Below are 12213 nucleotides of genomic sequence, written 5' to 3' on the forward strand. Positions count from 1 at the left end.
TAGAAGAAGAGCTCAGTGTAACTCTATAGCAAAATACTCAAATTTAAAAGTTAAACATTACAGATTTGTCCTTTAATTCTAGATAGTGCTAAAAATCTTAACAAATCATATCTAAAAAAAAATTAGGCGGATATAATGGGTAATTAGTTGATCACCCAGCCTCCGTAAATGAACATTATCTATGAATGTTCTACAGTCAACTAATGTCAATGCAAATACAACAAGAGGCCCATGGGCCACAAATCGCTCACCTGAATAATAGTCCTTGTATCATTTTATTTCGAAAGGGTTCATTATGAAGTGAACTCTGAATTTATATTGTAAAACTCATATATTTCAAGATGTTGCCATATATTAAACAATACATAAAAAAGAAGAACCACTTTTATCTTTGGCATGTTTTTATTCATAGATATTTTACACATCAAATGAGACTGAATTTTAGGCTCTAAAAGTAACCCATTTGCAGTAAAAAAAAAAATCCCATTTCACTGGAAAAATTGAAAAATATTTGTTAAATAATTAAAAGATGATATTGGCATCTGTTTTGTATTTCAATCATTAAAAGCTTTTTTATCGATTCATCAAATAACAAATATTGCAGGTGTGATGAGGACATTATAGGCATGTTAGATTTTGCATTCTCATCAATCATCTGTCTTATAGACTAAACTCAAAAAACATGGAAAGTCTATATATAGTTGATAAAGTCTATCAATGATTCCTACTTTTTTTCCATAACCATTTTTTATCTTTTGTTCCTGTATCTTTCCTTACTGAGTGTTTGTGAATCAAAACTTTGTAAAAACTAAGATCCACACCTTTTTGAAGTTGTTTTAATTTATGATCTTTGATCCCGATCACTTGGATCCCGATATGTGAGTAATTGATGTCGGGATCGAAATTCCAAAAAAGAAAACTAATCGATAAACATACACATGTATTTCCAGATAATTCAACTATGATAAACTTATCATGGATTTTTTTTTTTTTTTTGAATACTTCTTTTAATTAAAAATGAAAAAATTTAGAATGTGCACTATCTTAGAATGATTGCATAGTAATCTCACAAACTGTTGCATTGTAATTCTTAAAAAGAGAGTTTAAAAACAGTTTCCCATTATATAAGTCTATGTTAAACTTTGAACATATTTGGGAGCCGTATGTAGTATTTGTCCGGGGATCACGGTTTTCACAATTTAGAATCTACACCATCTTAGGGTACTTGTATAGTAATCTCACTAATTTTAGCACTGTAGTCCTTGAGAATACATTTTTAAAAACATTTCCCCCCATATATTTCTATGTTAAATTTGTCTTTTTTAATCAACTTTGAACCCCTCTTGGGACCCCAGTATTGACCCGGGGATCGCGATTTTTACAATTTAGAATTTTCACTATATATACAAGCTTTGGTGTAAATATTGGCATATCTGGTGCAGTGGTTCTTAAGAAGAAGATTTTTAAAGATACCCACCCAATTTTCGTAGTTTCGCAATTAACTCCCTTTTAAAAAGGGTTGTGCCCTTTATTTCAACAATTTAGAATTCCCTTTCCATAAGGATGCTTTGTATTAAGTTTGGTTAAATTTGGCTCAATGGTTCTAGAGAAGAAGTCAAAAATGTGAAAAGTTTACAGACGGACGGACGGACAGACAGACGGACGACGGACAACAGGTGATCAGAAAAGCTCACTTGAACCTTCGGTTCAGGTGAGCTAAAAATGTCCTTGGAGGTTACTTGACAGTTACAATATACTGAAGGGAGTGGTTTTCTTTTCAGGTCAGGTAATTCCTAAAAGTTTAAGTATAACCAGTGTGTAACAATTTGTGTCAAACCTCATCAGTTAGAAAATTGTTTTCTCCTTCGTTTCATTACTTCGAAAATAAATATTTTCTTGACTAATTTAAAAGAATACAAGATCGCATTTAATCACATTACGGATATAACGAAACAAATCGAATATATAACATAATCACATAACATATAGACAAACATGTAACTTATGCAGCACATATTATAGGGCGGACAGGGAGGGATACTATCAACTCTTAAAGGAGCATGGTCACAATTTTTGTCAAATTCTTTTTTGTCTTTTTTTATCATTTACAATGATTTAGGAATGTATTTTTGATGATCAAACGAAAATTTAGAATCAGCCGTTAAGTTGTAAGCAAGATACAGAGCTTACACTTCTCTGTCATATAAATAAGCCTCGTGCCCTGTTTTTGTTTACATAATATCAACATACCGGTAAAAATTCTTTTTCAAGCTGATTTGTCCATCTCTTTGTTAATTTTCAGCATAAATAAACAGTTCCCAACGTTTAACACATTCATTTTAGGTCTGAAATTTAAATTTTCACTTCAGCATTTAAAATGTAAACAAAAGCTTTGTTTACCTAGCAAATGGTAAGCACTGTAACTCGCTTATAGCTCAACAAATGACACTCAAATTTTGGTTGCCTATTTAAGATGCCTTACCAAAGCATTGTAAACCTTAAACTTGGAAAAATAATTTTTTACCAAAATTGTGACCATGCCCCTGTAACAATCTTGTAACATACGTCGCAATGACCAAATTGACACATGAAAAGCTGGTTGTACCCCGCGCCAGGTCACTCGTGCGTGACGAGACTACTAAGAATAGAATGAAGATTTCCGCAATGTGGTAAAATCAAGAACATTACGAAATTTATTGATACATGTATTATCAAGTCCATTTATCTTTAATTGCATGGGGATTTCAAGACCAATATATTATGAGGAATATATCAAATGAACACGAAAATATTGAAATGTTAAATCAGATGAAAGTTTCTTTCTCCTTTTCATCGAGACTGTCGTCCTCGTCGCTTGATCTGTTTGATGATAAATCTTCGTATAAATCCAAATCCTCTGACACAGATAAGTTTTCGTGGGACTCCGCGGAGATGTCCCCACTGTTTTTCGCTGTGTATTTGCTACACTTTCCCAGCAAAAGTTGCGTTTTTTCAAACGGGTGACTGTCGTAGTTTTTGTTAGATTTCTCCAGATCCAATTCATCAATCGACAACAAACCGGAATCATAGTCAGATACTGCCTGACTCTCGAAAGCGGAATTTAAAAATCCGGAAGAGGAGGAGGGTGGAAATGATCTCTGTGCATCTGTAGCTAAAGCTTCAACCCCCGATGTTGATCTGGTTACAACTTGGTCTAAAGAAAAATTTAATTTGATAATCTGTTTTGCTATATATTTTTATTATTATTGTGCTTTACCATGAATAGAACTTAACTTATTACCTTTCAAAAGATTAATTGCATTCATTGACAGAAGCATCTAAATCAAATATTCAAATTCCATTTATCAAGAAAGATAATCTTATTTTTTTATTAAAAAGATGAAAGACAAATATAAATGAATCATACCAGCGACTGGAGCCATTTGTTTGATGTTGCAGAGAACATGAAACAGACGTCGATAGCCTCGCCGGAAGCTGGCATCACAAAGTCCATATATGATCGGGTTCACCATTCCAGAAACGGAAGTGCTAAGTAAGGCATACAGGATCGATACGTCACTGATATCCTCATTTACTTGGCGCATTAAAGCCAGGATCTAGAAGGAAGAGATAAGATATATGCGGGATCATTAGAGCTTAAAAGATCAGGTTTGACTCATACAAAATAATATTATTCAATGATATGTTGAACGAAAAAAAAACGTTATTATGCTATCCGAGCAAGACGGATTATGTTTGCCTTATCTGTCGACCCATCCTATTTAGCAATAGAAATAATCTTTAAATTGATTAACGTATTATTTCTGAACATTTGCGTTGTGATAATGAAGACTAGCAAGCATCAGATTATATTTCTGAACTAGACCTATTATTTTTAATTATTATACTAAGACAAAATTTCAACTTTTAATATTGTGGAAAAGCAACTGTTTACAAAGAAAACAAAACAAGCACACTGTAGGTTTTGTTTCGTCTTAATTTCAGGATTTTGTTTCTCAAAAGTTTCCAGTCTCAGACTTATATAACTAAACAAAATGTTGCTACACTATAATTGTCTTCTTCAATGAAACAGAATCTAAAGAATTTTACATAATTATCTAAAAGATTCTTCTTCCAAATAGATTTCTATGTTATAGGAAGAGTAACGGCACTTTGTCTTGAATGAAAACAACATAAGAGACAGTGAAGAGCATTGATGAATGACTTGCTAGCAAATGTATCGTATAATTCAAAATATACATTACAATATATTGCTTGCCATACCATGGTCGGTACCCATGTGATTAATACTGGCACAGAAACTGCAAGCACCAAGATATTTCCGCTAAGCACCTTCGACCCTGTTGCATGCCACCGTACATCGGCGTTGCGGTCATTAGCGGATGTGGTACAAATCCTTTTCTTGATCAGACTCTTGCAACACAAATTTATAACAACAGAACTAGTAATCAACAAAATGTTGCAGAATCCAAAACACAGAAACAAAATCAAAAACGCAAACTCGTTCACGGATTTTAGCCTAAAACTGAGCCAAAACTGGCAATGAGTTGACTGAAAGGCCTCTGGTCCGAGTCCAACTATGGGCATGGATGATATAACGACACAGGCTAGGATATTTAACATGATAATGCAAATCACTTTAGTCTTTGCGGCTGCTTGGTAAGTGTAGTCTCTCATATTCAGGAAATGGAAAGCACACAACGTCTGGTTAATGGCCAACACCGCCACAGTACATAAAGCGGACAAACGCGAAGAGTGGGTTAGGAATTGGTAAATCTTACATGTCGTCTCACCGCCAACCCACGTGCTTCTGAAGTAGCTTACGTGTGCAATCGGCGAAGGGACCACTGCTGAAAATATGTACAACACACTTAGCACCAGAATAATGTCCTCTGTCGTTGATCGTGTTCGATATGTTTTTCCTCTGATTACTACAGTTAGAGACATGATGTTGACTAGGGTGGTGGCCACCTCCACGAATATAGTGAATGTTCCTCCAATGTCCTGGACACTGGCTTCGTTAGAGACGTTTCGCTTTTCTGGGTCCATGGTTGCGTCTAAAAGCCTACAGAAACATAAAAATAAAACAGCAGCTTAATATTACCTTTATTTCACTGTTTTCAGTAAAAAAAATCGAATTTTTTTATCCCTTTGGAACTTTTCGGCGAATCATCTTTATTTGTTTTTAATGAGAAATCCCTACTTCTTTTATCCATTTAGAATTTTTCAGAAGACCCTGCCCAATTTTTCAATATTAGATAAAGTAATATAATGCGGGGGATTATTTTACATTCAAAATACGTGAAGCAAAAAAAAAAGATACAGAAGAAAACCATTAAGCAGAGCATAATATAAAGCAAGACACTTTTACTTTTGAAGGGATTTTTTTCATGTACATGTTGGACATGTGATTGTTTTTCAATATTGAAAGTAAATTGATACTGATAAATTTGGAACGGGAATCTAGTAAATGATTTTTTTTTTATATCTGTATTTTTTTTCATTACGCTCAAATGAAGTATTGTCCAAATTAAATTAATATAGAATATTCAATGTAGGTCCAGGATATTCTTTCTAAAAAATCCTTTGAAAATTATTTAAGGAAGATGCAGCAAACTTTTTAATCTTGTGTAACCAATTATTTGCCATGTATGGCACCGTGTTGAAAGTATTGTAACACAAGCAAATTATCAGTCTCATTGACAGAATTATCTCGCTTGTGAGATATTCATCCTGCTTTTAAACACCTGGTAACTGGCGTTTTTTGCCTTTTTTATACGTGTAAACACAATTTAGATAGAGATCGATACCTTAAACGTCAGTACAACGTCTGCATTAGTGCTAATGGGTCAGAGTTTTGAAACAAACAAGGATTTCTCGATAGTTATCGGTCATCAATGGCTGTTTTGTCGTCAAACACTGAGTTATTTGATACGTCAAAAGAAAACAAAAGCTGAATTATCTTGGCACGGTTATCAAAACTATGTGTAGCGATGTGTTCAAACACACATTGATGGGTCTGGGTTAATTTTTTTTCCTGCCATATCTTTAACCGAAACAAAATGATTTCGTTTAATATGAAAATTGACTTCTCTGCCCTTAGAATATTAAGACAGATCTTTCTATGAAATGTTAACTTGATTATTTCCTTTTCTGAATCAAAACAGAGATTAGATGCACTGGCATATTGGCATTATGCATCAAATCAAAACAATGTTAGGGGTATTTATTGCACACTGTAATCAGGCAGTATCAATATCTGAACCGCCGAGAGATTATCTTGTTGACTATAGTTTTATTTCATTGGAATGATGCATATTTTTTCAATATGGGACACATCTAGATTGCACCATTATGACTAAAACTTCCTGGGTACTATGCAATTTGGCATGCATTACAATAGAGATTTACAACAAATGTCACCTTATAGGAGATTTCATCTTCGCTAGCCAAGGGTTTACGATCGTAAACCCTTGGCTAGCGAAGATGAGGAGATTTGGGGATCTATTTTTTGTTCAAGAATTAGTCTGATTTTTTAATAACGTTCTATGGGGACAATTCTGAGTATATTACAAAGGCATACCGCACAGGATGGATAATTTGACTAGATGAAGTTGAAGCAAGTGTATTGTACAACTGTAGTGTATTTCATTTTTGCAGTTTAAAAAATTACCTTTGTCAATCCAATATCTGAGATCTTAGCATCAGTTTGATTACACTGTTAATATACCTATACATATATCTATACATGTTACAGTACTGATGCCTAATCCTCCTTGTTCAAAATCGCACTTTCTCATGTAAATCTCAACTTTTGAAATTTATAATCAGTTTAAGTAATATTTATACAACATTTATACAATATATCATCTACTTTTGGTCCGAAAAGGCCTCAATTATGATTCTGGTGGGGTTTTTTTAATTTTATTCAGAACCTTTTTGGCATAAAACCATAAATATGGTAATTTTAAGTAACCAAGGGGAAGAAGATTTGAGCCTATTTTCTTGATTAAAGTGACTATCTCATATGGAAAAAAAAACTATTGACAAGGAAGAGCAAATAGAATACTAGTATTGGGTAGCTTTGCGAAGATACTTGTTTTAAAAATAGTGCCTGTTATCCATGTAAATAACCAATTCAAACCTAAGAAGAGTGCTCTTACAAGAGTATTGAAAAGAAGACACCTAGCGGATAGGCTTCTGCTGCGTAAGACAATGGGATAGGGATGTTATGACGTCACTCTGCTTTGTTTAAAGATACAGGGAAATAACTAAAATATTAAGACTTTTTCTTTATTGCCAAATAGTTTACGGCTTAGAGAAATTGTGTCTTCAATTTGAGGGTAGATGTTTAATTTGTTGACCAATCAGCATTTTTAGATTAGGGTTTGACCGATTAAAAGAAAAAATGAATTTCAATGATATATATACATATAATATTTTTATATGCGTAAAACCTTGAATCAAAAGGTGATATTACATGTATCTATCTGTTAAGAAAAGCTAGAATACATGTACATGTATATCAAGATTCCACTTTCTAATTTAGGTATATTTAAGACACTTGAAACTTACAGCTATAATTATTAGAATTCTGTAACCATTTAGGATTACATCCAAGTCAATAAGCTTGTCCATGCTTACTACATGTAATAGGCATTTTCAGTATGAACTGGGTACATCCCAGGTTTAAGCGATATAAACATTTTCAGACTGGTCGGCCTTTAAGATATTATTCGCACAAAACTAAAAACTCTAACTTTAAACGCAAGTTCAGTCTTTTCGAAAATGTCCCCTCATAAGTTGTTTTTATTTTTTTAATAACAATGCTTTGCCATGCTTGGGTATTTTCAGTATAACATGGGTCCTCCATTGGCTTTAGCATTATCAATTTTTTCAGATATTTGCGCACAGCCCAAAATCTGTGACGTCAAACGCAAGTTCGGTCTTTTCGAAAATATCCCCTAATAAGTTTTTATTATATTAAAAAAAACTAAGTTTACATAGAGTTTTATATTATCAAATAATCATACTGAGACACTTGTTTGTAAGTTGTATTTGAAGTAATGGAACGTTTGTAATTTTTCAGAAATATATCGCGATAAAGTAAAATTTTAAAAAGTATCTTTGACACACAATTTCTCTCTCACTAAGGGGAAATGTATCCTAGATATAAGAAATCATCCGAAGAAGGACAAATAGCATACAACAGCTGTAGGTATCGTTTTTCCTCTCTGACTCCAATTCTCTCTCTCTCTCTCTCTCTCTCTCTCTCTCTCTCTCTCTCTCTCTCTCTCTCTCTCTCTCTCTCTCTCTGTGCTTTTTTTCTTTCCTTTCTGATTAGGGTTAGGCCAGGGAGTTGGCTAATTCTTTCCCAATCTATTTGAAATCGAGTTGCATTCTTATACTCTCAGAAAAGAAAGGTCAATTAAACCATTTAGCCTCTTCATGAAACAAAGTAAAATCGATTGAGCGTATTTTGTATGGTTGATAAGACATTAAAAAAATATACCCGGTACTAATGAATACAAAAGTCACTTCATCTAGAGATCAAAAGTTTTGTATTGATTGGGACGGTTCTGCATTTGCTCGTACTAGTATAAAATAGCTGCAGGGTGAACATTACTGGTTATCAATATAGTTCTTTTACCCAGCTACGAAAGCACGAGGTGTATTCAAAGTTAACGTAGGTGAGGCTGCATTATAGAGGACGATTACCTATTCATAGTTTAACCTTTATTTGTGTATATTTGTTTCACTCTCATTCCTATATACTGTTTACCAAATTTTATTCGCGAGCGAGAAATTCTCGCGAGGTCGCGAGAGCCTCATCCTCGCGAATATTTCTCGCCGCGAATAAAGTTGTATGGAAAAAAAGAACAAGTGGAGATAAGGAATGGTCGCGAAAATTTATAAGTTACCGCATACCAGTGTATCTCAGTCGCGAATAATAGTTGGATTACAGTATTTGCATCAATCAAGTATGTTCTCCCCAATCTCTGAAGAAAAAAACGATTTTAAATCATAGTTTTATAGAAACTGCCAGGCCTTAAATCTTCACGGTTAAGTTATATTTATTTTTTTGTGTGTGTACATGATGTTGCAACCTTCATATCCCGCATAAATCACCAAAAAAAGCTTTTAATTATACATCAGATTTGATAATGCATTTTTGATAACTTATTTGTATAGTTTATAATTAAAAGCATTAACTGTCCCGAACAAGTTTATTTACGTATAAATCTGTAGATGATAAATTCCTATCTTGTATTTAACTGTAATCTACAAAGACAAAAAGTATATCGGTCCCTATTTGAGTAATATGTAAGTTTTTTGTGTACATATTTCAAAAATAGTCCAGGAAAACAAATGGTTGTAAAGACTTGATTGCAGGATGCAGTCCACTTAAACATAAGCTGATTAAATTTATGGATGAATGTTAAATATATAGAACCATTTTAACAAGAGCTTGGACTTTGGGTATTTGTGTCAAACAGCAATGTGACGTAGGCTTGTCTATTTCACTGCTGGCCACTTAGCCAGGGCTCTTTAAAATCAACAATATTTGTTTGGCTTTTGAACTAAGACTGTCTACGCAATCGGTGTATGTTTCGCTTGGAACCGCGTCATTTTTAACTTGCCCTGACACAAGAAATAGAAAGCTACGTCCATCCGAAAGTCCAAGGTCTTGTTAAAATGGTTCTATCTTATTTTATATATATAGTCTTTGATTTATCTTTTTCAGTAAGCCTCTATATCGTTTGCAATTAGTAACGTAATGGCTGGCATTTGTTTTGACTCAATCAACGTGAAAGGTGTAATTTATGAATAGCGTAAATTTAATCCTAAAGAGATCCGAACATACGCCTTAATTGAAATTGTTTTGATTTTTATTGGCAAGCATAAACCCTGTAACGAATTGTCATCATATTTGCCTATCAAATTGCAAAACAGAGAAAGATTGTTAATAATTACATTAAATATAGTCCATGCGCGGATCCAGAAAATTTTTCCAGGGGGGGTCCGAAGGATAATTGTGTTTGCCAGGGGGGGGGGGGGTCCGAGGCATTTTTTCGCAATAATTTTACTATGTAAATTTAATAAATTTTCATTTTCCAGGGGGGGGGGGGGGGGGGTCGGGACCCCCCGACCCCCCCCCCCCCCTCTAGATCCGCGCATGTAGTCCAGTTCTTTTTTCTACAACAACTGCATTATCTTGAATAGATATTCTGATAAAAAAATTAATCAGTTTCAGTATAAATCTCCAATGTATATGAATCGATAGCTTTAAACAAGAAAATAATGAAGAAAAAAATCATGGATCCATTTTTTTATCCACATACCTTGACAATTGATCCGTGTTATATATCCTGAAGAGATCGGTTTCTTAATGACTCAGTGACAATAAAGAGAAGATCGTCCTCATATTAAGGCGACATGAGGGGAACTGCGAGCAGCTCTCGCTTAATACCAGGCTAATCGATTTCTATTGAAGGTCATGGCAAACAGTCACAATTGGCAGTGTTTCGGCCACAATAGACAAAATCAGCTTTTGGAATCTAAATTTTTGATTTCCATCATCATGTCTTCAATTATTCTAAATTCAGATATTTTCAGTCAATTTTATTTTTTTATTCTTGTACGGATTCAGTTTTTGCGTAATGTGTGCTTGTTTTACGTATTTCATTTTTCAATTTTGACGTGGTAAGAAAAAAGTCGGCAGTATGCGTGTATAATTAGCGGCAACGTACGTAAGTTTTGATGTCAATTTATCTTCATCATACAGTCTTATCTATCACCATCCACCCATTCCTCTTTTTATATATACCAAGTCTTGTAACTTGATTATACAAGTTTCTTGAAAATTTCATACATGCTATACTAATTACATATTAGGAACAACACCAATGGCACAATGCAATTGCCAATTTACGGATGGCAATTCAAGTTTGGTGGCTTTTTTTTAATTTTCAGGTGTCTTCTTTTATGTTTAAGGTGTTGTATATATTGTTAAAGATATTGTAATTCTGTAGATTTAGGAGATCAGCCAATGAATATGTCGTTTTTGTATTGTTAGAATAGCTTGGAGTCAACCCCCCCCCCCCCCCCCCTCATTTTATTATTTTGTGTCATAATTTCCAATAAATGACGTTACATCTCAACTTGGGCATTGATTCAATTTTTACTCAGCAAAGACTAGCTCACAAAGGGACTTCTTAATGTCATTGAAGACAATGCCATTAAGGGACTTTATAATTTCATTGAGGTTCAGTACTTTAGACTTCTCCGAAAATTCACCAAGCTATAATTAATACCATATTGATGGTGTTCCGATGGGGCCACTTCCACCTTTGCACTTTCGCCTCTAGGGCAAAGATGCGAGAGTGCGAAGTGTGAAGGTGGAAGGAGAATGAGCGAAAGTGCGAAGATGCGACGGCGAAGCGCGAAGATACGATGGCGAAAGTGCGAAGGCGAAGGAGCGATACTACTATCACTCCTTCGCCTTCGCACTCTTACCTTCGCTTTTTTTTATTGCATTCAGCAAGTCTCGGTCGATTACATACAATTTATGGTGTTCCGATGGGGCCACTTCGCAACTTCGCACTGTCGCCTTCGCAACTTCGCACTTTCGTCGTAGCATCTTCTTATTTCGCACCTTCGCCGTCGCACTTTTGCACTTTCTTCTTCATTACTTCGCACTCTCGCATCTTCGCCCTATAGGCGAAAGTGTGAAGGTCAAAGTGGCCCCATCGGAACACCGTACATATTAAAATGGACGTGGACTTTTGGTAGTTGTGTGAAAAGCAATGTAACGTAAGGCTGTGTATTTCATTGCTGGCCACTCGGCCATGGCTCTTTGAAATCAACAAGATATTTCTGACTGTTGGGCTAAGACTACTTAATCAATGTAAAATTATTTCACTCGAAACTAGAATCATTTTAACCTTTTTGATGTAAGAAAAAAACAGTTACGTCCTACCAAAAGTCAAATGTTAAAATGGTTCTAAGATTGGTAACTACTGGCTAGACTAAGTGATTGGCATCAGAATCGCGTAGTTTGCTATCTATGTTTTTGATAATATTTAAAGTAAAGCTTGGTAATGTTTGTATTTTCTATGTTGCAAAGCTTTTTGAATAATAGTGGTGGACATTAATTTTCGTGGATCTACAAATTTCTACAGTTTTAAGTATGCAAATGAAGAATAACTGTGA

The 12213-nt window shown here is 34.4% G+C and overlaps 1 protein-coding gene across 1 annotated transcript; it reads right to left on the reverse strand.

The window, feature by feature from the left end:
• Positions 1 to 2746: 2746 nt before the first annotated feature.
• LOC128163759 (melatonin receptor type 1B-like) lies at positions 2747 to 10443 on the reverse strand. The gene is made up of 4 exons (XM_052827409.1): positions 10344 to 10443; positions 4264 to 5065; positions 3407 to 3596; positions 2747 to 3193 (listed from the first exon to the last, which is right to left on the reverse strand). The coding sequence occupies exons 2-4, from the start codon at positions 5047 to 5049 to the stop codon at positions 2805 to 2807; spliced, it is 1365 nt and encodes a 454-aa protein (XP_052683369.1). The 5' UTR covers positions 5050 to 5065; positions 10344 to 10443; the 3' UTR covers positions 2747 to 2804.
• Positions 10444 to 12213: the final 1770 nt, after the last annotated feature.

The sequence above is a fragment of the Crassostrea angulata genome, chromosome 9 (assembly GCF_025612915.1).
Source record: "Crassostrea angulata isolate pt1a10 chromosome 9, ASM2561291v2, whole genome shotgun sequence".
NCBI lineage: Eukaryota > Metazoa > Mollusca > Bivalvia > Ostreida > Ostreidae > Magallana > Magallana angulata.

Bases quoted from the DNA above. Each gene is read 5' to 3' on its own strand.
- LOC128163759 (XM_052827409.1), bottom strand. From the start codon at position 5,049: ATGGACCCAGAAAAGCGAAACGTCTCTAACGAAGCCAGTGTCCAGGAC. The intron at 3,597-4,263 runs GTATGGCAAGCA...TCTTCCTTCTAG, and splicing joins TCACATGGGTACCGACCATG to ATCCTGGCTTTAATGCGCCA. The intron at 3,194-3,406 runs GTATGATTCATT...ATTTTTCTTTAG, and splicing joins ACAAATGGCTCCAGTCGCTG to ACCAAGTTGTAACCAGATCA.